This window comes from Trachypithecus francoisi, unplaced genomic scaffold, assembly GCF_009764315.1.
Source record: "Trachypithecus francoisi isolate TF-2019V2 unplaced genomic scaffold, Tfra_2.0 Lachesis_group9, whole genome shotgun sequence".
NCBI classification, from domain to species: Eukaryota; Metazoa; Chordata; class Mammalia; order Primates; family Cercopithecidae; genus Trachypithecus; species Trachypithecus francoisi.
In genome coordinates, this window is record NW_022681474.1 from 31,037,664 (window position 1) to 31,062,081 (window position 24,418).

General features: G+C 44.5%; 1 protein-coding gene, 1 long non-coding RNA gene and 1 other non-coding gene across 3 annotated transcripts; all 3 read left to right on the forward strand.

The window, feature by feature from the left end:
- Nucleotides 1–581: 581 nt before the first annotated feature.
- On the forward strand, nt 582–24,418 carry LOC117082396. Its single transcript, XR_004436593.1, has 3 exons — nt 582–629; nt 15,751–15,754; nt 24,321–24,418. It is a non-coding gene; the product is annotated as an uncharacterized LOC117082396 (long non-coding RNA).
- Nucleotides 7,742–8,836, forward strand: LOC117082394 (non-histone chromosomal protein HMG-17-like). Its single transcript, XM_033209074.1, has one exon. The coding sequence runs from the start codon at nt 7,742–7,744 to the stop codon at nt 8,012–8,014; it is 273 nt and encodes a 90-aa protein (XP_033064965.1). The 3' UTR covers nt 8,015–8,836.
- Nucleotides 23,219–23,344, forward strand: LOC117082916. The gene has a single exon (XR_004436839.1). It is a non-coding gene; the product is annotated as a U4atac minor spliceosomal RNA (small nuclear RNA).

A 24,418-nucleotide genomic window follows, 5' to 3' on the forward strand; every position in this document is an offset into this window, starting at 1 on the left:
TACATAGGACAGCATCAGCCTTCTCCTAAGAAGCAGGTTGGAGAGGACTCGGGGTCACTGGGTGGCTCATCCCAGCCGGCAAGCTGACCCGAGCCCTCCCTGGCAGCTCTTGCCACTGCCCACCTCCACCCTACGTTGCACCGATTTCTTCGACCTGCTGCCGGTGTGTGCCCTCCCTTGTCACAGCTCCTCTCGCCCCTTTCTCCTGGGAATGCCTGCTTCTTCCTCTAGGTATCTGTACCCAGCATTGTTCAAGAGCTATGCAAACGCCCCTTCTTAGTGCAGATCCACTCTGCTATCTCCAGCTGTTTCCTCTGCCTGGAATGATCCCCCAAGAGTCTCACATGATTGGTTCCTTCACACCTCCACCTCCTAGGTCTCGGCTGCAGTGCCCCTCCCCAGGGGACCTTCCCTTCCTAGTCTCACTGTCCTGTCACTCTGGGTATTTTCTTCTCTTTTCTTTTTTTTTTTGATGGAGTTTTGCTCTGTCATCTGGGCTGGAGTGCAGTGGCACAATCTCGGCTCACTGCAACCTCCAACTCCCAGGTTCAAGCAATTCTGCCTCAGTCTCCCAAGTAGCTGGGACTACAGGCTCCTGCCACCATGCCCAGCTAATTTTTGTAATTTTAGTAGAGACGGGATTTCACCATGTTGTCCAGGCTGGTCTCCAACTCCCGACCTCAGGTGATCCGCCTGCCTCGGCCTGCCAAAGTGCTGAGATTACAGACGTGAGCCACCGTACCTGGCCCACTCTGTGTATTTTCTTCATGGCATGTGGCCCTCTCTAAGCTTACACTAATTTATCTGTGAGCATTAGGAAAGGTCATTTTATTTTTAACGTATTTATGATTTCTTTCCTGCTACTCGAATAATAAATAAACTCTCCAAGGGCAGGGACTTGGTCTTGTTCATTGACTGCTCGGTCCCCAGCACCTGGAGTAGGACCTGGCACATGAGACATGCTCCATAGGCCGGACATAGTGGCTCACACCTGTCATCCCAGCACTTTGGGAGGCCAAGATGGGAGGATTACTTGAGGCCAGGAGTTCAAGACCCTGTCTCTACCAAAATCAAAAGTTATCTGGGCACAGTAGTACCCACCTGTAATCCCAGTTCCTTGGGAGGCTGAGGCAGGGGGATTGCTTGAGCCCTGGAGTCCGAGGCTGCAGTGAGTCATGACTGTGCCACTGCAGTCCAGCCTTGGTGACAGAGCAAGAGCCGATCTCTAAAAAAAAGTGCTTAGTAAAAATTACTGAATGAATAAAGACCCCGGCTCCCAAACTGGAAGCAGTCATACACTCTGGTAAACTCTCTCTCGCTCTTTGTCTGAACCTCTCTCATCCTGTGGAAGCTGATAGCTCTGAGGCTCTTCTGTCCAGACAAGCTGGAAGTGAGATGCCAAACGGCAGCCCCAGCACACTCAGCTTTGTGTCCTTGAGAATGCTTGCCTTGTGTATCATTCCTTGGCTGGTTTTGGCTGTCTTTTGGCCTCAGGTTTATCATTTGGTGTTTATAAGAGTTTTCTGAGCTGGGGAGGATCCTCAAGGCTACCATTCTGGTGACCCTATGCACAAGCCACTTATATCTGCATTTATCCATGAGCAGTGGAAGCAGTCTAGACCGTGCCTAGGATATAGGAAAGGAATAAAGGAGCAAACTGTTTAGTAACATGGAAGCTGAAGGAAGCATCTGCCTACCCTATTCTAACCACTCTGAAAAACCCAAAGCCTTGTGGCTGGAAGGATCTACTTCCCATTCACTCTCATGGTGTAAGCAGACTTGGCTTCTATACCTCCATGCCATGGACTGGCTTAGAGGAGAAGGACATAGGGCTGCTGGGGGTGGAACAGGGTTAGCAGTGCAGGTGAGCAACAGCCCAAAGTGGACAGCGACTCTCTTTGTTTGTTTGTTTTGAGACAGGGTCTTGCTCTGTTGCCCAGGCTGGAGTGCAGTGAGATAATCATAGCTCACTGTAGCCTTGAACTCTTGGGCTCAAGTGGTTCTCCCACCTCAGCCTCCCGAGTAGCTGGGACTACAGTTATGCACCATCATGCCCAGCTAATTTCTTAATTTTTTGTAGAGATGGGGTCTCACGCTATTGCCCAGGCTAGTCTGGAACTCCTAACCTCAAGCAGTGCTCCCACCTTGGACTCCTAAATACATGGGATTAGAGGTGTAAGCCACCATGCCCAGCTAACAGCAAGTGAGAGGGCAAGAGCCTGTACAGACTGGGAAAGGGGTTAGGTCATGGGTGAGGAGACCAAGGCTTAGTTCAACAACTATGAACACAATGGGCACCTAGTAGAGGGGCACAAAGGTTCCAGCTCACATGGAACTCACAGCATGGATTTGTGCAAAACTCTATTCTCAACAGAGCCTGGGTTGGAAGGCAGAGAAACTAAGAAAGGTGAGTGCCCTGAGAGGCTTGGGGACAAGCTGAAGCTCAGCTGGCACAGGAGGACCTGGGCTGGCTCTACATGTTGAGTTTATACTACAGGACAAGGTGGAATTAATCTCCAAAGTGAGCACCAAGTTGTCAGCCAAGAAAATCAGTGAAAAGAAACGCAGTGGCCAGGAGTTCAAGACCAGCCTGGGCAGCATAGCAAGACCCCATCTCTACAAAGAAAATTTAAAAATTAGCGGGGCAAGGTGGTGCACCTATAGTCCCAGCTACTCTGGAGGCTGAGGTGGGAGGATTTCTTGAGCCCAGGAATGAAGCTGAGGTTACAGTGACAGTGAGCTGTAGTTGTGCCACTGCATTCCAGCCTGGGTGACCAAGCAAGACCCTGTCTCTCTTTCTAAAAAAAAAAAGAAATTCAGGTGAACTTGAGTTCAAATGCCAACCCTGCTCATTTCTAGCTGTGAGACTGCACAAATCGGCTCTCAGAGTGCATATCAGTTCCTCTTGCCTCACCAGGAGATTGGGTGACCTTCTCTGGGCTTTTTTTTTGTGGTTTTTTTTTTTTTGAGACAGGGTTTTGCTTTGTCACCCAGGCTAGAGTACAGTGGCATGATCTGTGCTCACTGCAACCTCCCAGGCTAAAGCAACCCTCCTATCTCAGCCTCCTGAGTAGCTGGGATGACAGCTACTGTCATTTTTGTATTTTTGGTAAAGACAGGTTTCATCGTGTTACCCAGGCTGGTATTGAACTCCTGAGCTCAAGCGATCCATCCACCTCAACCCCTCAAAGTGCTCTGATTACAGGCATGAGCCACAGTGCCCAGCTGCGTAATCTTCTCTGAATGGTGGCTGTAAAAACTAAATGAGATCATGTAGGTAATGCCCCAGCCCAGTTTGGCCTATAGAAAGTGCTCAAGAAATAATATTTATTATAGCTATGATACTTGGATGAAAAGCATGCATTAGTAAGATAGTAAAGTTTATATTTCTAAGGAGTTAGCAAAAATTAAAACAGAAAAACATGCGTAAAGAGACTGATGATGTTTCATATGGGCCTGCTTAACTCTGAGCTTTGCTATTTTGCACAGATCACATAGAGGAATAAAAGGAAGCAGAATTCAGCTGGGAGAAGCCAAGTCTACTGAATGACACATCATTCTTCTCTTTGCCAGACAGATGCTAGTTAGTGGGTTGAGCACTCACCAGTGAGTAAATGCTCTTTTATCTCTGTAGAACTGCAAGCAATATTAATGATTGCTTTGTAACCAACGCCCGGGAACTTTTTTTTTTTTTAACTTTAAGAGGAGGAAACTTGAAAAATCCTCCTGAGAGAAAAGGTAATATAAATTGATTCCACACTTAACACCCGAGAGTGTTTAATTTGAACCAGGAATGTGTGCATGTGTGTATTTGTGTGTGTATACATGTGTGTGTGTGTTTGGCTCTCTACTGCATCTTCATTTGTTGCTTTCTACAATTAGAAATCATGAAGAGGGGCTGGGAGCGGTGGCTCATGCCTGTAATCCCACCATTTTGGGAGGCCTAGGCGGGCGGATCGCCTGAGGTCAGGAGTTCGAGACCAGCCTGACCAACATGGAGAAACCCCATCTCTACTAAAATTACAAAATTAACCGGGCGTGGTGGTGGGTGCCTGTAATCCCAGGTACTCGGGAGTCTGAGGCAGGAGAATCACTTGAACCCAGGAGGCGGAGGTTGCAGTGAGCCGAGATGGCACCATTGCACTCCAGCCTGGGCAACAAAAGCAAAATCTGAAACTCCGTCTCAAAAAAAAATAAAAAATAAAAAATAAAAATAAAGAGAAGTCATGAAGAGAATTAACATCATTAACTAGTCACTTGTTTTTGCATCAATGACTGTGTGTTAGGCCGTTCTTACTTTGCTGTAAAGAAAAACCTGATACTGGGTAACTTATCAAGAAAAAAGGTTTCACTGGCTCACGGTTCTGCAGACTGTATAGGAAGTGTGATGCCGGCATCTTCTCAACTTCTGGGAAGGCCTCACGAATCTTACAACCATGGCAGAAGGTGAAGGGGGGCAGGCATGTCACACGGCAAAAGCAGGAGCAAATGAGATTGACAGTGGGGGCGGGGGGACCAGACACTTTTAAATGACCAGATCTCACATGAACTCAGAGCGAGAGCTCACTTGTCACCAAGGGGATAGCCCAAGCCATTCATGAAGAATCCACCTCCACAATCCAAACACCTCCCACCAGGCCCCACCTCCAACGTTGGGAATTACATTTCAACATGAGATTTGGGCCACGACAAATATCAAAACTATATCATACTGTTTCATGCACTACATTTCTCTTATCTTTCAGCTTTCCATTCCAGGTCAGTTAATTTATGTAGCCAGGGCTACAAGACATGACTCACGTAGGAACAGCTACCAAGCAAGCTAGTGGTGCCCAATCAATAGTAATGAGCCTCGGAAATGCTCAACCACCTTGTAATGGCAATTACAAACATGCTTCTTGGGCTAAAAAGGCAGATGAAAAGGTTCAATCATTTCTCAAATACCCACCATATAATAATCTCTATAACCAAAAAAACCCGTGGTGTTGTCGTTCATATGCCCAAGCAGTCATTGGGTGGTTGGGAGGTTAAGCCCGGATTTTACCGCCTATGTGTTCTCTGATACGGAGCCACATCAGAGAGGCTGCATTCAGGGAGTTCTCCTGCCCTTTCTCCTGTTTTCTTCCATCTTTGGGACAAGTTTAATTTCAGTCATGCAATTATCTCTGAAATTCAGATGTACCTATGAATTAGGAGGAAGGAATATTTTCACAAGAGACTCTAGGACTCACAGGCAGGAGCACAAGCATGGTGGCTTCAATGCCCAAGTGACAAGGTGTCATGCCTATTCACAAAGAGAGACGGTCTTTTTGCTCATTCATTCAACAATTTTTTTTTTGAGACAAAGTCTCGTTCTGTTGCCCAGGCTGGAGTTCAGTGGCGCCATCTTGGTTCACTACAGTTCAAGATCAAGCGATTCTCCTGCCTCAGCCTCTTGAGTAGCTGGGATTACAGGCACGGGCCACCATGCCTGGCTAATTTTTGTATTTTTAGTAGAGATGGACTTTTACCATGTTGTCCAGGCTGGTCTCGAACTCCTGACCTCAAGTGATCCGCCCACTTTGACTTCCCAAAGTGCTGGGATTACAGGTATGAGCCACTGCACTCAGCCCATTCATTCAACAAATATTAATGGAGCAACTACTTATGTGCCAGAAACTGTCCTAGGTACTTAGGACACATCAGTGAACAACAACAGTAACAAACCCCTGCCATCATGTAACCCACAAGCTTCCACGGGGGGGATTAGACAATAAAGGTAAATATAATAGATAAGTAAATGATGTGGTCATTGAGGAGGTGGGAAGTGATATGGAGTGGGACAGATAAGAAAATCCAGATGTGCATGTTGCCGGAAGAACCAACTGCCATTTTAAATGGAGTGGTCAAAATAGACTTGGTTGAGAGGTGACACTGATGCCAAGAGTTGATTTGACCATTGCTAAGGGAGTGTCACGAAGAGGAAACTGCTTGGCACAGTGGCTCGTGCCTATAATTCCAGCACTTTGGGAGGCCGAGGTAGGAGGATTACCTGAACCCAGGAGTTCAAGACCAGCCTGGGCAACACAGCAAGGCCCCATCTCTACAAAAAATTTTAAGAAAAAAAAAAAAAATCAGCTAGGCATGCCTGTAGTCCTAGCTACTGAGGATGCTGAAGTGGGAGGATTGCTTGAGCCCAGGAGTTCGAGGATGCAGTGAGCTCAGATTGCACCACTGCTCTCCGGTGTGAGTGACAGAGGGAGATGCTGTCTCTAAAAATAAATATATAAACACATACATACATACATAGATACATACATACATACATACATAAGAAGAAGAGACTGCTGGCACAAAGGTCCCCAGGTTAGAGCAGGACTACTAGTGTGTGGAGGAATGGAGTGACCAGTGTGGAGACAAGGAGGAGAGAAGGAGAGAAACGTAACAGGGCACACGTGCAGATGGTACAGGGCCTGCAGGCCTGGTAAGAACGTTGGCTTTCACCCTAAGCGACATGTGCCCATTGGAGGGTTTTGGTCATGGCAGTGACGTGATCTAACTTACATTTCCAAGGGCTGTGTCTTGAGAATGGATTGAATGGAGGGTGGTGGTGAGGAGAGAGGCAGGGATACCCTTCAGGAGGCTACCGCCATAACCGAGGTACACCTGCTGGTAGCTTGGACCAGGGCAAGGCAGCAACATGGTGACAAGAGGCAGGGTCCTGGGAGACTTTAAAGACAGCTCAATAGAACTGCCTGATGAATGGGATGTATGGTTTCAGAGAAAGAGAGGAGTTGAGGATGACTCCAAGGTTTTTAGAAGAATAAAGTTGGCAGTGAGTGAGATGGGTGATTGCCCAGTTCTGCACAGGGTACCTCATAGCTTTGGTGCATTGGAGGCTGTGGATGGCACAGGTCGCTCTTGGCACCTTGCAGCACCGTGGGCTGTGGGGGGCAGCACAGCATCCATGAAGGGCCCAGTGATCCAACGGAGGGACCCTATTTCCACCTCTAGTCTTGGTATCCCTCACATCATTGGGAGGAGCAGTGATGTTAGTCTTTCAGAGAAGCTCCTTGAGAAAATAACTGAGTGTGGCCAGGTGTGGTGGCTCACGCCTGTAATCCCAGCACTTTAGGAGGCTAAGGAGGGTGGATCACTTGATGTCAGGAGTTTGAGACCAGCCTGGCCAACATGGTGAAACCCGGTCTTTAGTAAAAATACAAAATTAGCCAGGCATGTTGGCAGGCGCCTGTAATCCCAGCTACACAGGAGGCTGAGGCAGGAGACTTGCCTGAACCTGGGAGGTAGAGGTTGCAGTGAGCCAAGATTGTGCCACTGCACTCCAGCCTGGGCAACAGAGCAAGACTCTGTCTCAAAAAAAAAAGGAAAGAAAAAAGAAAGTGACTGAGTGAGGTTTCAGAGAGCAGGGTCCAGCCTTAGACTGGAGATAACAGCGCCCAGGAAGCTGCAGGAGTGACCTCCCAAGCGGCCCTGTTTGTGCCTGCAGGCCTGCAAGGACTCAGGGTGGCTCTGTGCAAGTGTGCACGGAGCAGGGTTTCTCTATCCAGGCATGCTACTGGGCTGTTCCACTCAGGGGGTTTCTGCAACACCTGCCAAACACGCAAACCCAGGCTTGTGAAATAAGAAAGTAAGAACCCCGAGCAGTGTGAAGAACAAGAGGCGAGAACGACCCCCGGACAGACCAGACCCCGCGCGGGCTGCCTCCTGCGTCCAGCACCTACTTCCTGCCGCCGTCGCCACCATGCCCAAGAGACAGGCTGAAGGGGATGCTAAAGAAGATAAAGTCAAGGTGAAGGACGAATCACAGAGAAGATCCGCGAGGTTGTCTGCTAAACCTGCTCCTCCAAAGCCAGAGCCCAAGCCTAAAAAGGCCCCTGCAAAGAAGGGAGAGAAGGTACCCCACGGGAAAAAGGGAAAAGCTGATGCTGGCAAGGAGGGGACTAACCCTGCAGAAAACGGAGATGCCAAAACAGACCAGGCACAGAAAGCTCAAGGTGCTGGAGATGCCAAGTAAAGTGTGTGCGTTTTTGATAACTGTGTGCTTCTGGTGACTGTACAGTTTGAAATACTATTTTTTATCAAGTTTTATAAAAATGTAGAATTTTGTCTTACTTTTTTTTTTTTTTTTTAAAGCTATATTGTTAGCACACAGAACACTTCGTTGCTGTTTTGGGGGAAAGGGGCACATGTCACTAATAGAATGTCTCCAAAGCTGGATTGATGTGGGGAAAACACCTTTCCCTTCTGGTTTTGAGAGACTTCCTTTTGGTTCCCAGGAGGAGGGATTCCCTGACTTTGACACACCTTGGCACAAAAGCCTTGTGGTATGGAAAAACAAATTTGTTTTTATGTCCTCTTCTCCCTTTCCATCTTTCAGCATAGACTTAACTCCCTTAAGCCCCGGCTTCTGTTGGGACCTGACCCCTAGTCATTGGTTACCAGTGTGTCAGGCAATCTGGACTTTCCAGTGATGCCACTGAGATGGCACCTGTCAAAACAGCAGTGGTTGCGTTTCTAGATTGTGGATCTTCAGATAAATTCTGCCATTTTCATTTCACTCCTGAAAGTCAGGGTCGGCTTGTGAAAAGTTGTTAAACAACATGCTAAATGTGAAATGTCAACTCTCACTCTAAACTTTCCCTGTTCAGAGCATCAGATGAAGACTTCATTGGGTTTTATAGTGGCTTTCTGATTTTTGGTAGTCCATTGAAGAAGGGAGTTTGAAAGTTGTTGTATACTGTTAACGATTGTCTGCCCATGTCCTACCTGAAATACCATGATTGTTTATGGAAAGTATCTTTAATAAAGCTGGATACAGTTTGGCTTGGAAAAAAAAGAAAAAAACAAAAGAAAGTAAGAACCTTTGTTTTCTGAGCTCTTTTTCAGCCCTCCCTGTTAGACCCTAAAGTCACCTGTAAATCCAGTGAGGCTGATTGCTCTTATTTCTCAGGAATTCCTGAGTAGGGCAGAGCAGGTGGGACTGTGCTTCTGTAGGTGCTGACCACAGGCCTCCATCTCAGCTTAAAAGCCATGAGCACCTTGGGGAGGGCGACCCTACAGCCTGGTTTGCTTTGCAATGTTCTACTTATGTTTGTTGAACTGGCACCTCAAGTAACCCTAAATATCCCTCTCAAAAGTGTTTCTATGCTGGGTGAGGTGGCTCACGCCTATTATCCCAGCACTTTGGGAGGCTGAGGCGGGCAGATCACCTGAGGTCAGGAGTTCAAGACCAGCCTGACATGGTGAAACCCTGTCTCTACTAAAAATACAAAAATTAGCCAGAATGGTGGCACATACCTGTAAGCCGAGATCATGCCACTATACTCCAGCTTGGGTGACAGAGCAAGACTCTGTTTCAAGAAAAAAAAAGGTCTCTGTTTGAATGATAAATTACATGGCCACTGTGAGGGTACTAGTACTGTATGTTACTGGCTGGGGACCCAGGGTCCTGGCCAGACACATGCGTCCTTGCCCATCTGGCTGCTAGCCTGAGCTGATCGCCTGGTCCACACCAGCGAGGATTTCATTAATTGGAAGAAGATCTGAATTAAGCTGTGACTTGTCTTTGCTTCCAGAGGAATTAGTTTATTTATGAGATTAAACTAATCTGCACCTTCTGCTCCAAGGACTTAACTTAGAGTCAAACTAGCTGATTGTTATTTAGGTTGAACCAAGCCAACCTGTTCAGAAGGGCTGGGGAGAAGACGCAGGGGAACGCAGGGAATATAGCCTCTGCCAGGAGCGTTGTGGACAAAACAGAGCTTTCTGTCTTAGGGGCAAAATGCAAAACCAAAATTGGACTTTTGGTAACTGCTCAGTCATTTCGTGTAGAAGGACCACAACTATTTTATTATGTTTTCATGAAATGTTTTTTTCAAAGTGGAAAGTTACCACCACTGCAACCACCCCCAATTTAAAGTTAACACATGCTCATAAAAAAAAAAAAAAAAAAAAAAGCCAGCTGCAGTGGTTCACACCTGTAATCCCAACACTTTGAGAGGCCAAGGCAGGAGGATCGTTTGAGCTCAGAAATTTGAGACCAGCCTGGAAAACATAATTAGACCCCATCTCTGCAAAAATAACAAATTGGACATAGTGGTGCATGCCTTTAGTCCCAGCTACTCAGGAGGCTGAGGTGGGAGGATCACTTTAGCCTGGAGTTCGAGGCTAAAGTGAGCTATGATAGTGCCATTGAACTCTAGCCTGGGCAACAGAGCAGGATCCCTGTATCAACAAAGAAAAAAAACTACTTGGAAAATATTGAAATGTAAGGAGGAAAATAAAATATCCTTTATTTATTCTATTCAAGGATAACCACTGTTTATATATGTATGTATATGCATACACACACACATATATCTCCAGATTTTTTTAATTAGTTAACTTATACAAACAAAATATATCTTTACAAAACTAGAATCATCCCATCCATATTGTTTTGTTAACTTCTCTTTACACTTAACATATAGATGGATATCATTGCATGTCAAGGAACATAGAACCACATGATTATTTTTACTGCCCATATATTATTTTAAATACAGCAATATCATCATTTATTTCCTGATAACCATCTGTTGTTAGACATCAAGTTTGGTTTTTTAAGTTTTTTAATTAAAAAAAATTTTTTGGCCTACTTCAATAAGCTGATCTGGAGGCTTTTCTTAATTTTTTATAGTGCTTTAGATAACATTCTTGTACCTGTAACATTACTTGATTGTTTAATATTTAGGAGAAATTCTGAGATGCAAAATTGCTGGGCCAAAAGGAATATCTATTTTTAAGACTTTTGACAATGCCAAACTGACCTCCAACATTATGGACCCGTTAATCTGGCCAGCAGCATTGAAGAGAATGCTCTTTGTCACACACTTTCTGGCCCAGGCACTGTCATTCTTATTATATATTAGTAATCTGATGAGTGAAAAATGATCGTATAAAATATTGATTTTAGGGAACTCTTTCTATAGGGAAGATCCTCTTTTTTATTGACGTGTGTATTACAAACATTACTTCACAATTTATGACTTGTTTGTTTTGTTTTCCAAGATATTTAATGACAAGAAGAAAATTGCTTACAATTCAATAATAAGGGGAAAATAGGTGAAAAATTAGATGTTCAAGCTAACCCTCATTATTGTATTGTGATTAAAAAAAAAAAAAACACCTAACGTGAAATCTGCCTTCTTAACACACTTTTTTTTTTCTGAGATGGAGTTTTTGCTTTTGTTGCCCAGGCTGGAGTACTGTGGTGGGATCTCGGCTCACTGCAACCTTTCCCTCGGGGGTTCAAGCAATTCTCCTGCCCCAGCCTCCAGAGTAGCTGGGATTACAAGTGCCCACCACCATGCCTGGTTAATTTTTGTATTTTTAGTAGAGACAGGGTTTCACCATGTTGGCCAGGCTGTGCTTGAACTCCTGACCTCAGGTGATCTACCTGCCTAGGCTTCCCAAAGTGTTGGGATTACAGGCGTGAGCACTTTGGGAGGCCGAGGCGGTTGCATCACTTGAGCCCAGGAGTTCGAGACCAGCCTGCGCTGCCTGGCAAGACCCCCGTCTCTTCAAAAAAATACCAATATTAGCTAGGTGTGGTGATGTATGCCTGTAGTCCCAGCTACCACGAGGCTGAGGCAGCAAGACGAGGCTGTAGTGAGCTGTGATTATGCCACTGCACTTCACCCTGGGCAACAGAGTGAAATCCTGTCTCTAATAATAATAATAAACAGTAAATAAAAAGGAAATAAGTATTTGGAAGTAAAATAAGATGGAAGGAGAACGCTTTATTGAGCCCAGGGTGCTCCCAGAGGGAGTTTGGGTGCAGAACTGGGAGGCCCTCCCTTTACTTCCTGGCTGTGGGAGGTGGAGGGTGAGTCCTGCTGCATTCACCCTTCTTGCTGTGAAGTTTGGTGGGTGAAGGATCCTTAGCCATGGGTTAGAGTGCCAAGCAGGTAAAGTCTCTCCTTGTCAACACCCAGCTCCACTCCTCCTGCAGAATGGCGGGGCCCAGGCGGAGGTGGATGAAACTGGCAGAGAGAGGCAGGTTGCCCATGTACTCCATCCCTCCTGCCTTGTCTCCTGGAGCCCCTTCCAGGCCCTGCCTTGTGCGTCTGGAATTTCCACATTGAACCCGAGGCGGTGGCCCTGAGGCTGCTGCTGCAGCTGGGGAAGAGCCCTGTCTTGTGAGTAGAAGAGGCACACTCTGAGATGAACATGGTGCAGAAAGTTCTTCTCACAAAAATTAAGGTCTGGGGCCGGGCACGGTGGCTCACGCCTGTAATCCCAGCACTTTGGGAGGCCGAGGTGGGGGGATCACGAGGTCAAGAGATGGAGACCATGCTGGCTAACACGGTGAAACCCCATCTCTACTAAATAATACAAAAAATTGGCCGGGCGCGGTGGCGGGCGCCTGTGATGCCAGCTGCTCGGGAGGCTGAGGCAGGAGAGTGGCGTGAACCCGGGAGGCGGAGCTTGTAGTGAGCCGAGATGGCGCCACTGTACTCCAGCCTGGGCGACAGAGCGAGACTCCGTCTCAAAACAAAAACAAAACAAAACAAAACAAAAAACAAAAGGTAAGGTCTGGACATTTATTCTTGGCAGAGGAGGCAGAGGCAGCTACTGAAGCCGTCTTGCCCCATCCAGCGTGCCAAGGAGTGTCACAGATGCGATCAGTGCTGTTTGCCACATGTAGGGTCCCCTCCTTTCAAGCCCTGCCACAAGCTCTGCTTCTTAATGCTCTGCGAAAGCAGAGCATCCAAGGGAGGTGGCATGGAGGAAGGAACAGCAGCACACAGTCTAGGCTCAGAACTGCTGGGGAACTGAGGAGTAAGCTGAGGGCTGCCAGTGTGCTGTCTTGGTCAGGCCCTCAGCAGAATGAGCATTCAGGGCTGACCTTGGCAAAAAGGGAGCAGTACCCAGAGATGGAAGAGAGGCCATGGGACAGCTACATTGGTGACTAATCTTGGGAAAGGAACTTGAGTGACTAATGTCGTTAATAGGGCTAGTCCATGTCATCATAAAAGGGTCCTCAAATATGTGAAGGATTGGCTGGGTGCACTGGCTCATGCCTGTAATCCCAGGGCTTTGAGAGGCCAAGGCAGGAGGATTGCTCAAGGCCAGGTGTTCAAGACCAGCTTGGGAAACATAGAAAGACTCCATCTCGACCAAAAAACAAAATAAAAATTAGCTGGATGTGGTGGTGCACATCTGTAGTCCCAGCTACTAGGGAGGCTGAGGTGGGAGGATCACTTGAGCCTGGGAGGTAGAGGGTGCAGTGAGCCATGGTTGTGACACAATGCCCTCCAGCCTGGGGGACAGAAGAAGACCCCCATCTTGAAAAAAAAAATACACAAAGGAGTATCATGGGAGGAATGGGAGTCAACTGTCTTTGTCTCAGCTAAGGCTGATCCAACAGGAATTTTTTGTTGTTGTTGTTGAAACAGAGTGTTGCTCCATCTCCCAGGCTGGAGTGCAGTGGTGTGATCTTGGCTCATGGCAACCTCCACCTCCCAGGTTCAACCAATTCTCCTGCCTCAGCCTCCTTCCAAGTAACTGGGATTACAGGAGTGCACCACCACGTCCGGCTAATTTTTGCATTTTTTGTAGAGACAGGGTTTCTCCATGTTGCCCAGGCTGGTCTCGAACTCATGGCCTCAAGTGATCTGCCCACCTCATCCTTCCAGAGTACTAGGATTACAGGTGTGAGCCACTGTGCCTGGCTGGGAAATGAAATTTTAAAACTTTGCAAATTGTATGGGTTTGACAAAGGGAACACTTCCCAGATAGTTGGGGTCACTAAGCCCAAAGGAACACAGAGGGAAGTGGGGCCTTCTTGACACAGCCTCAAGACTGGTCCTGGTTTGAGTGTGGACTGTTGAAGGGAGGAGCTTCTCTCTAGCCTGGGGGAGGGGAATGTCTGTGATCTGAGTTAACCAAGAAATGGGTTCAGGGAACAGAAGAACATGGAGACCAACAGGCAGCTGTGAAATGAGAGTTCAGGTGTGTGAGGTGGCAAAATGAGTTTCAACACTGACACCTGTCAATCAAGAGAGACGTGAGAGATACTTCTCTTGCCATGCTACTGTGATTATAAACTATTCATGCCTTGGCAAATGACTTTTACTGGTGACACTTAAGTAAAACTCTTGTTGAGCCCCCCAACCGCCTTTTTTTAGAAAAAAAAAAAAAAAGGCTTACAGGTACCATGACAGAGGCTTGGAGGTACCTGAGCAAATACCAGCTCAGGCCTCAGTCAAGAAGTTTTTACACTGGCAGACCTTCCATTGACATCGAATGACGTCCACTCGGGCGAAGCTACAGAATCAGGTCTTGGGAGGGTTTATTTATCTAGAAAACTGAATCAGAGTTGGACTGAAAAGCAGAAGACTGTGACGTATCTACACAGGAGTGGGGAAAAATTATCTTTCCAGTTTTCAGAACCTTGTTGGGGCATCTCCTCATGTAGTTTATTCAGAATGGTGATGTTTAAAGTGCTTGGACTTGGCAGAAACCTGCTGCCTTTCATGGCCTTTGATCATGGATCTTTTGTAAATCTGTACCACAGCCAGCCTGCTCCTTTCTCCTTCCGCTCCGAGGCCTCCTGTAAAAGAGGGTGTGTACCTGAAGAAATTTTGGCTTCTCAGAGCTCCAGGCATTCAGTGAGACCTTCTCCCTGGTTGAGGCAGGATTAAAAGGTCAGGAATATTCAAAATATAGACTAGGGTGAGCTATGCTGGGCATCAAGATTCTAAGCATGGCTTCAGCTGCATTTCACTTTTTTTATTTTTATTTTTTATTTTTTTTTTAGAGTTAGGATCTTGCTCTATCACCCAGGCTGAAGCATGGTGCAATAATAGCTCACTACAGCCTCAAACTCCTGGGCTCAAGTGAGCCTCCCCACTCAGCCTCCCGAGTAGCTGAGACTATAGGCACACTTGGCTAATTTTTTTTTCTTATTCTTTTGTAGAGACAGTATCTCACTATGTTGCCCAGACTAGTCTTGGAACTCCTGGCTTCAAGCAGTCCTCTGACCTCAACCTCCCAAATTGCTGGGATTACAGACGTGAAACACTCTGTCTGGCTTGTTTTGATTATCATTTAGTTGGAAATCTTTTCTAATGTCTCTGATAATTTTTTCTTTTGACCCATAGATTTTTCAGAAGTGTGTTTTTTGGTTTTTGTTGTTGTTGTTTTGTTTTGTTTTTGTTTTTGTTTGTTTGTTGTTGTTGTTGTTGTTGAGATGGAGTCAAGCTCTTGTTGCCCAGGCTGGAGTGCAATGGTGTGATCTCAGCTCACCACAACCTCCGTCTCCCGGGTTCAAGTGATTCTCCTGCCTCAACCTCCCGAGTAGCTGGGATGACAGGCATGTGCAACCACGCCTGGCTAATTTTGTATTTTTAGTAGAAATGGGGGTTTCTCCATGTTGGTCAGGCTGGTCTTGAACTCCTGACCTCAGGTGATCCACCCGCCTCGTCCCCCCAGAGTGCTGGGATTACAGGCGTGAACCACCACACCCAGCCTGTGTTTAATTTTCAAATATTTGTGGCTTTCCTCATTATTTTACTGTTACTAATTTCTGATTTAATTCCATTATAGTCAGAGAATATACTTTACATACTTTCAAAATTTTAAAATTTATTGAGGCCTTTTTTTTTTTTATAACCCAGTATATATATATATATAGTCTATCCTGGTAAGTATCATACATACTTGAAAATAATCTGTATTCTGTTCTTGTTAGATATAGTGTTATAGGAAGGTAGTCAATGGTGTTCAGAACTTCTAAGTATTATTTATTTCTTTATAAAGATGGGATCTTGCTAAGTTGCCCAGGCTGGTTTCAAACTGCTGGCTTCAAGCAATCCTCCTGTGTAGCTGAGATTACAGGCATGAGCCACCATGCGTGGTCTTTCTGTGTATTTCCTATTTTTTACTTAGTTGTTCTGTTAATTGCTGAGAGATATTAAAACCTCTAACTATAATTGTGAAAATGCCTCTCTTCTCTTTACCTATATCAATATTTGCTTCATGTGTTTCAAACACCTATTATTAGATATATACACACATATGGTTATGTCTTCCTGATGAATGAACAATTTTAAAATTTAGTTTATTTTTTAAATTGGCAAATAATAATTGCACATACCTATGGGGTACATAGTGATATTTTGGTATATACAATTTATAGTGATCAGATCAGGGCAATTAGCATATCCATTTTTGCAAACATTTATCATTTCTTTGTGGTAGGAACATTCAATATTTTCCATCTAGCTATTTGAAACTATGTAATATTAATATATTATTGTTAACTCTAGTCATCCTATAGTGCTATAGAACACTAAAATTTATTCCTCCTTCCTAGTGTAATTTTGTATCCTTTAACAAATCTCCGTATCCCTCTCTTTCCCCTACCCTTTCCAGCTTCTAGTAGGCTCTGTTCTACTTTTTACTTCGATGTGATCAACTTTTATTAGCTTCTACCTGTGAGTGAGAACATGCAGTGTTTAACTTTCTGTTCCTGGATGATTTCACTTAACATAATGTCTTCTAGTTCTTTCCATGTTGCCTCAAATGACAACATTTCATTTTTTTTACGGCCGAATTGTATTCTATGGTGTATAAATATCACAGTTTCTTTATCCATTTATCTGGTGTTGGACATTTAGGTTGATTCCATATCTTGACTGTTGTGAATAGTACTGTAATAAACATGGATTACGGGTGTCTCTTCGATCTAATGATTTCCTTGACTTTGGATAAATTTCCAGTAGTAGGATTGCTGGATCATATGGTAGTTCCATTTGTAGCTTTCTGAAGGACCTTCATACCATTCGCCATAGTGGCTGTACTAGTTTGCTTTCCCACCAACAATATGTAAAGAGTTCCCCTTTCTCTACATCCTAGCCAGCATTTGTTACTTTTTGTCATTTTGATAATAGTCCTCCTAACGGGGTGAGATGATATCTTATGGTGGTTTTGATTTGCATTTCCCTGATGGTTAGTGATGCTGAGCATTTTTTTCATATCTTTGTTGACCATTCGTATGTCTTCTTTTGAGAAATGTCTGTTCAGATAATTTGCCCATTTTTTAATCAGGTTTTTTTTTTTTGGAGATGGTATCTCACTCTGTTGCCCAGGCTGGAAAGCAATGGTGCAAGCTTGGCTCACTGCAACCTCCGCCTCCTGGGTTCAAGTGATTCTCCTGCCTCAGCCTCCCCAGTAGCTGGGATTGCAGGTGTGTGCCACCATGCCCGGCTAATTTTGTATTTTTAGTAGAGATGGGGTTTCACCATGTTGCCCGGGCTGGTCTCAAACTCCTAATCTCAGGTGATGCACCTGCCTCAGCCTCCCAAAGTGCTGGGATTACAGGCGTGAGCCCCCGCACTCGACCTCAGATTATTTTTTGCTGTTGAGATGTTAGAATTACTTGTATATTCTGGATATTAATCACCTGTTGGATAAGGTGTTTGCAAATATTTTTTCCCATTCTGTAGGCTGCTTTTTCACTCTGTTGATTGCTTCCCTTGCTGTGCAGAAGCTTTCTAGTTTGATATATCCCATTTGTTTATTTTTGTTTTTGTTGCCTGTGTTTTTGGAGGTCTTATTCATAAAATCTTTTCCTAATCAGTGTCCTGGAGGATTTTCCCTATGCTTTCTTCTAGTATTTTATTGTTTCAGGTCTTATACTTAGGTCTCTGATCCATTATTTTTATTTGTATGTTTTTATGCACCCCTTCCACCTGCTTTGATCCATTTTGAGTTGACTTTTATATAGGCTGAGAGGTGGTGGTCTGATTTTATTCTTCTGAATATAAATATTCAGTAACAGACTGTCCTTTCCCCAATGAGTGTTCTTGGCACTTTTGCCAAAAATTAGTTGCCTATAGATATACACATTAATTTCTGAGTTCTCTATTTTGTTATATTGGTCTATGTGTCTGTTTTTATGCCTGTACCATGCTGTTTGGGTTACTACAGCTTTGTAGTATATTTTGGGGTCTGTCAGTGTTCTGACTCCAGCTTTGTTCTTTTTGCTAGGATTGCTTCACGGTCTTTTGTGGTTCCACACAAATAATAGGATTTTTTTCTCCCTATTTCTGTGAAGAATGTCATTGGTATTTTGATAGAGATTGCATTAAAGCTGTAAATTGCTTTAGGTAGTATTATCATTTTAACAATATTAATTCTTTCCATCCATGAGCATGGGGTATTTTTCCATTAGTTTGTATCCTCGGCAATTAACGTCATTAGTGTTTTGTAGTTTTCCTTGTAGGGGTCTTTCACCTCCTTGGTTAAATTTATTCCTAGACACTTTCCTGTAGCTATTGAAAACAGAGTTGCCTTCTTGATTTTCTCCTTCAGCTAGTTCATTGTTTGTGTACAGAAATGCCGCTGATTTTTGTAAAAAAATTTTGTATCCTGCAATTTTCCTGAATTTATCAATTCAAATAGTTTTTTGGTAGAGCATTTAGGTTTTTCTATATATAAGATCATGTCATCTGCAAAAAGGGACAATTTTACTTCCTACTTTCCTATTTGGATGTCCTTTATTCCTTTCTCTTGCTTAGTTGCTATGGCTAGAACTTCCATTAATAATACTATATTGGGCCGGGCGCAGTGGCTCAAGCCTGTAATCCCAGCACTTTGGGAGGCCGAGACGGGCGGATCACGAGGTCAGGAGATCGAGACCATCCTAGCTAACACAGTGAAACCCCGTCTCTACTAAAAAATACAAAAAAAACTAGCCGGGCGAGGTGGCAGGCGCCTGTAGTCCCAACTACTTGGGAGGCTGAGGCAGGAGAATGGCGTGAACCCGGGAGGTGGAGCTTGCAGTGAGCTGAGATCCGGCCACTGCACTCCAGCCTGGGCGACAGAGCAAGACTCCGTCTCAAATAATAATAATAATAATAATAATAATACTATATTGAATAAGAGTGATGAGAGTGGGTATACTTGTCTTGTTCCAGTTTTTAGAGGCAAAGCTTTCAGTTTTTCCCCATTCAATAAAATATTAGCTGTGGAATAATTTTAATTATAATTAAATGTCCCTCTTCATCTCTAGAAATATTTCTTTCTTGAAGTCTATTTTATCTGGCCTTAATACAGCCACTCAAACCCTGTTATGCTTACTGTTTGCATGGTACATCTTTTTCCATTTGCTTTTAGCCTATGTATGTGTTTCTATATTTAAACTGCATTTCTTTTAGAAAAAAATAGAGTAAGTTTCCATTCTGATAATCTCTGCCTTTTAATTGTAGTGTTTAGTTAATTCATCTTTAATGTAATTATTGGTATGTCTGGGTTTGGATCATTCATTTGATTAGTTTTCTCTTTTTTTCCTCTATTCCTCTTTTCCTGCCCCCCTTCTTTTAATGTTTTACTCAGTCTCATCACTCTTATTCAATATAGTATTATTAATGGAAGTTCTAGCCATAGCAACGAAGCAAGAGAAAGGAATAAAGGACATCCACATAGGAAAGTAGGAAGTAAAATTGTCCCCTTTTGCAGATGACATGATCTTATATATGGAAAAACCTAAATGCTCTACCAAAAAACTATTTGAATTGATAAATTCAGGAAAATTGCAGGATACAAATTTTTTTTTACAAAAATCAGCGGCATTTCTATACACAATGAACTAGCTGAAGGAGAAAATCAAGAAGGCAATTCTATTTCCGATAGGTACAGGAAAGTGTCTAGGAATAAATTTAACCAAGGAGGTGAAAGACCCCAACAAGGAAAACTACGAAACACTGGTGACATAAATTGCCGAGGATACAAACAAATGGAAAAACACCCCATGCTCACGGATGGAAAGAATTAATATTGTTAAAATGACAATACTACCTAAAGCAATTTACAGATTTAATGTCTCATGCATAACACCCAGATTTGTATCTCCAGCCTGAGTCTCTCCCCTGAACTCCAGACTCCTGCATTCAGTTGCTTACTCAGCATCTGTGTTTGGATATGTACTAGGCACCTCAAACTTAACACACCAAACTTGAACTGCCGACAGTCCTCTCCCTACTCTTCTCCCAATGGTCTCCATCTAAGTCAATGATGGCTCCATCCTTCTAGTTCTTCTGGCCAAACTTGGAGTCATACTCAACTCTTCTCTTTCTTTTATTCCCCAGATTCAATACATGCATATCCCATCAGCGTTATCTTCAAAATATATATGGAGTCCACCACCTCTCACCACCTCCACCTCTACCACTGCAGACCAAGCTTCATCATCTTCCACCTGGGATACAGTGATCACCTCCTACTGGTCTCTTTACAGTCTATGCTCAGCATAGCAGCCAGAGGGATGGTATTAAAATCTCAATTAAGTCACATCCCTGCTCTGTTAAAAATCTTGCAATCATCCCCAGTGTTACTCAGAATAAAAACCACTTCCCAATATTTTTTTGCCCTCTTCTGTACTTTCCTTGCTCACTTCATTGTGGCCACTTTGGCTTCCTTATTATTTCCCTAACTCAGTGTTTTCCAATCTTTTTAAATTATCACTCCTGTCAGGGGCAAGCAATTTTAATACCATGAATATATGATGTTTGGTTATCTACTGAATCTATATCTGTGCTATATACATTAAAAGAGTAAGTTTTGGTAGGATGCAGTGTCTCATGCCTGTAATCCCAGCACTTTAGGAGGCTGAGGCAGGTGGATCACTTGAGGTCAGGAGTTGGAGACCAGCCTGGCCAACATGGTGAAACCCATCTCTACCAAAAATACAAAAAGTAGCCGGGTGTGGTGGCGTGTGCTTGTGGTCCCAGCTACTCAGGTGGCCAAGGTACGAGAATCACTTGAACTGGGAGGCAGAGGTTGCAATGAGCCAATATGACGCCACTGCACTCCAGCCTGGGTAACAGAGTGAGATACTGTCCAAAAAAAAAGGCCTGGCGTGATGGCTCATGCCTATAATCCCAGCATTTTGGGAGGCCAAGGCGGGAGGATCACGAGGTCAGGAGATAGAGACCATCCTGGCTAACATGGTGAAACCCCATCTCTACTCAAAATACAAAAAATTAGTCGGGTGTGATGGCATGTGCCTGTAATCCCAGCTGCTAGGGAGGTTGAGGCAGGAGAATCACTTGAACCCGGGAGGCAGAGCTTGCAGTGAGCCAAGATCGCGCCACTGCACTCCAGCCTGGGCGACAGAGCGAGACTCCGTCTCAAAAAAAAAAAAAAAGAGTAAGTTTTTCTTCATCTTTCAAGAATGAATTTTCACTCCCTCGGGATGCTGTCTGCCCTGTTGAGAATGCATGCTTTCTCTGTTTGAGCATAGTTCTACCACAGGGCGTTTACACTCACTGTACCCTCTGCAGAACACTTCCTCCTTATAGCTGGACAACCCACTCTCTTAATTCCTTGTGGTCTTACTAAAATGGTCACTTTATCAGAGAGGCATCACCGGGTCACTCTGTTTTAACTCACTTGGGACCCCCATCCCCCTTCCTAGCTCTATTCTCTATTGGACCTATTACCATCTGTAACCTCTACATGTTGCTTGTCCATTGTGTGTCTCCCTCCGTGACAATGTAAGTTTCAGGAGATATTTGTATTCACGGATGTATCCTAGCATCTAGTCCAAGTCCTGGCACATGGTTCATGCACTACTTTTCTTTTTCTTTTCTCTCTCTCTCTTTTTTTTTTTTTTTTTTTGAGACAGAGTTTCACTCTTGTTGCCCAGGCTGGAGTGCAATGGTGTGATTTCAGCTCACTGCAACCTCTGCCTCCTGGCTTCAAGCAATTCTCCTGCTTCAGCCTCCCAAGTAGCTGGGATCACAGATGTGCGCCACTAGGTCCAGCTAATTTTTTTGTTATTTTTAGTAGAGACAGGGTTTCTCCATGTTGGTCAGGCTGATCTCCAACTCCCAACCTCAAGTGATCCACCCACCTTAGCCTCCCAAAATGCCACCGCCCCTGGCCACTTCATGCACTATTAATATTTGTTGAGTGCATGCATGGCACTCTCACTTGTGCTGTCCTGCCTTCACTCTCTCTCTTTTTAAATCTTCTGTTCCTGCTTTAAGGTCCAACTCAAGTACCAGCTTCTCTCTGGCCCCTTTCCTGGTTTTATGTCTTCAAGAATATTGTAAAGTTCAGGCTGGGCACACTGGCTCACGCCTGTAATCCCAGCACTTTGGGAGGCACAGGCAGGTGGGTTACTTGAGGTCAGGAGTTCGAGACCAGCTTGGCCAACATGGTGAAACCCTGCCTCTACTAAAAATACAAAAATTAGCTGGACCTGGTGGCACATGTCTGTAATCCCAGCTACTCGGGAAGCTGAGGCAAGAGAATCGCTTGAAACTGGGAGGCGAAGTTTGCAGTGAGCCAAGATTGCTCTACTGCACTCCAGACTGGACAACAAGAGTGAAACTCCATCTCAAAAAAAGAAAAAAGTGTAAAGTTCTTATGCTCCACACTCCTGGCAGGAGTTACAAAATTAATATTAATCATTGAAGAATCAACCTTGTTTCTCCTTGGCCTAATCTGCCTCAAAACTATTCAGAAACCTCCTTATGCACTCACTATTAACACCACCTTTTAGCTTGCAGACATGCTTGGTTAGTCCTGAAATTGTGTAGGTTGATATGCCATTGCAGAACCAAAGGGCTTCTTAATTGAACGTGTGGGCACCAAGAAAGGAGAGAAAATCATTTAGCGTGCAGGCTTATTAACGCTGTTTAGGTATGCTTTGGGTAGATTCAATTGGCCTTGTACTCCTGGAAATAAAGAATAAATATATATTTTTGCTAGTTTTTATTGCATTAGATCATGTTGTTTTAACCCAAGAACCTCAGGAAGTGCAGAGTAAATTGAAACACTCAATCAAATAAAATAAGTATGCTTAAACTGAGTTATAGTTGATTGTGCCACAAGCGCTAAAGTTCAAGTTGACATTTCAGCCTGAGCTCATAAAGTTATTAGTAGGGAACCTGTAGCAGGAAGGAGGAATCGAGAGTGTATCAGACTTCAGCATGCATGTTGTGACTCTTGTTACTTTAGAAGAAAATGAACCTCACTATGCAATAATCTAACTCTGTTATGTTTATTCATTTTCTTTTTTTTTTTCTTTTTATGTGTTTTCATTTTCTTCTCAGTTCAAAGGTCATGTCTGGGTAGGAGAGCAAATGTCCTTATATTTTTTCCAAATAGACCATTTGCTTGGTGGGCCTCACCCCAGTGGAACGGAAGTACATTAGCGGCAACCACCGTCCTTTACTTGGGGTTGCGTTATTATCCAATGAGCGCACGGCGAGGGTGGAACTGCAAGCGTCTACACAACACGCCTGCATCAACTACAGCTTTGCTTTATCTTCGTGCAACTTTTGAAAAAAAAGAAAAAACCAAAAGCAGTGTATTAGGGGCAATTCCTTCCCCTGCCTCCTCTCTCCAGTGCTGATGAGCTGGGGGTGGGGAAAGACGGCTCCCTAGCATGGGCGGGGGCCTGGTGGCCTAGTGGCCTCTCATCCCAAGTGCTGGTAGCATCTGGGATTATCTGTAGGTTGTTTGTCAGCAACCCAGGGAACATGAGCAGGGAGTCTGAAACATTTCAGTTTAGAGTAAGTCATACTGAAATGCTGCCTGTAGAACACACCAAACACCAGCAATAGAACTGTATTTGAGGAGCTGGATATTCCAAAGACAGCTATGGCAGGCTTTAGGCACGACTGTGAGCAGGAGAAGTCTGTGTTCAGCATCTTCCCGTTGTTCTTCCTTTGAGCTCATTCTCCCATTCACGGTCCCTTCGAGGATACCCGTCCCATAGAATACCAGTCATGGATCTTCACAGCTTGCCAAATGGTTTTTGTTTTGTTTTTGAGACAGTCTTGCTCTGTCACCCAGGCTGGAGTGCAGTGGCGCGATCTCGGCTCACTGCAACCTCCGCCTCCCAGGTTCAGCAATTCTCCTGTCTCAGCCTCCTGAGTAGCTGGGACTACAGGTGCCTGGCACCACGCCTGGCTAATTTTTTGTATTTTTAGTAGAGGCGGGGTTTCACCATGTTGGCCAGGCTGGTCTTGAACTCCTGACCTCAGGTGATCTGCCCACCTCGGCCTCCCAAAGTGCTGAGATTACAGGTGTAGCCACTGAGCCCAGACTCCAAATGGTTTTTTAAATCAATTAAATTAATTAATTAATTTTTAGAGACAGTGCCTCCCTCTGTCACCTAGGCTGGAGGGCAATGTTACAATCATAGCTCACCGTATCCTTGAATTCCTGTGCTCAAGTGATCCTTTCACGTCAGCCTCCCAAGTAGCTGGGGCCACAGGTGCACGTCATCACATTTGGCTAATTTTTAAACTTTTTTGTAGAGATGAGATCTCGCTATGTTGCCCAGGCTGGTCTCGAACTCCTGGCCTCAAGCAATTCTCCTGCCTCAGCCTCCCAAAGCTAGGGATTACAGTTGTGA

What these genes read in the sequence shown, in the direction of transcription:
- LOC117082394 (XM_033209074.1), top strand. Translation starts at nt 7,742, where the DNA reads ATGCCCAAGAGACAGGCTGAAGGGGATGCTAAAGAAGATAAAGTCAAG.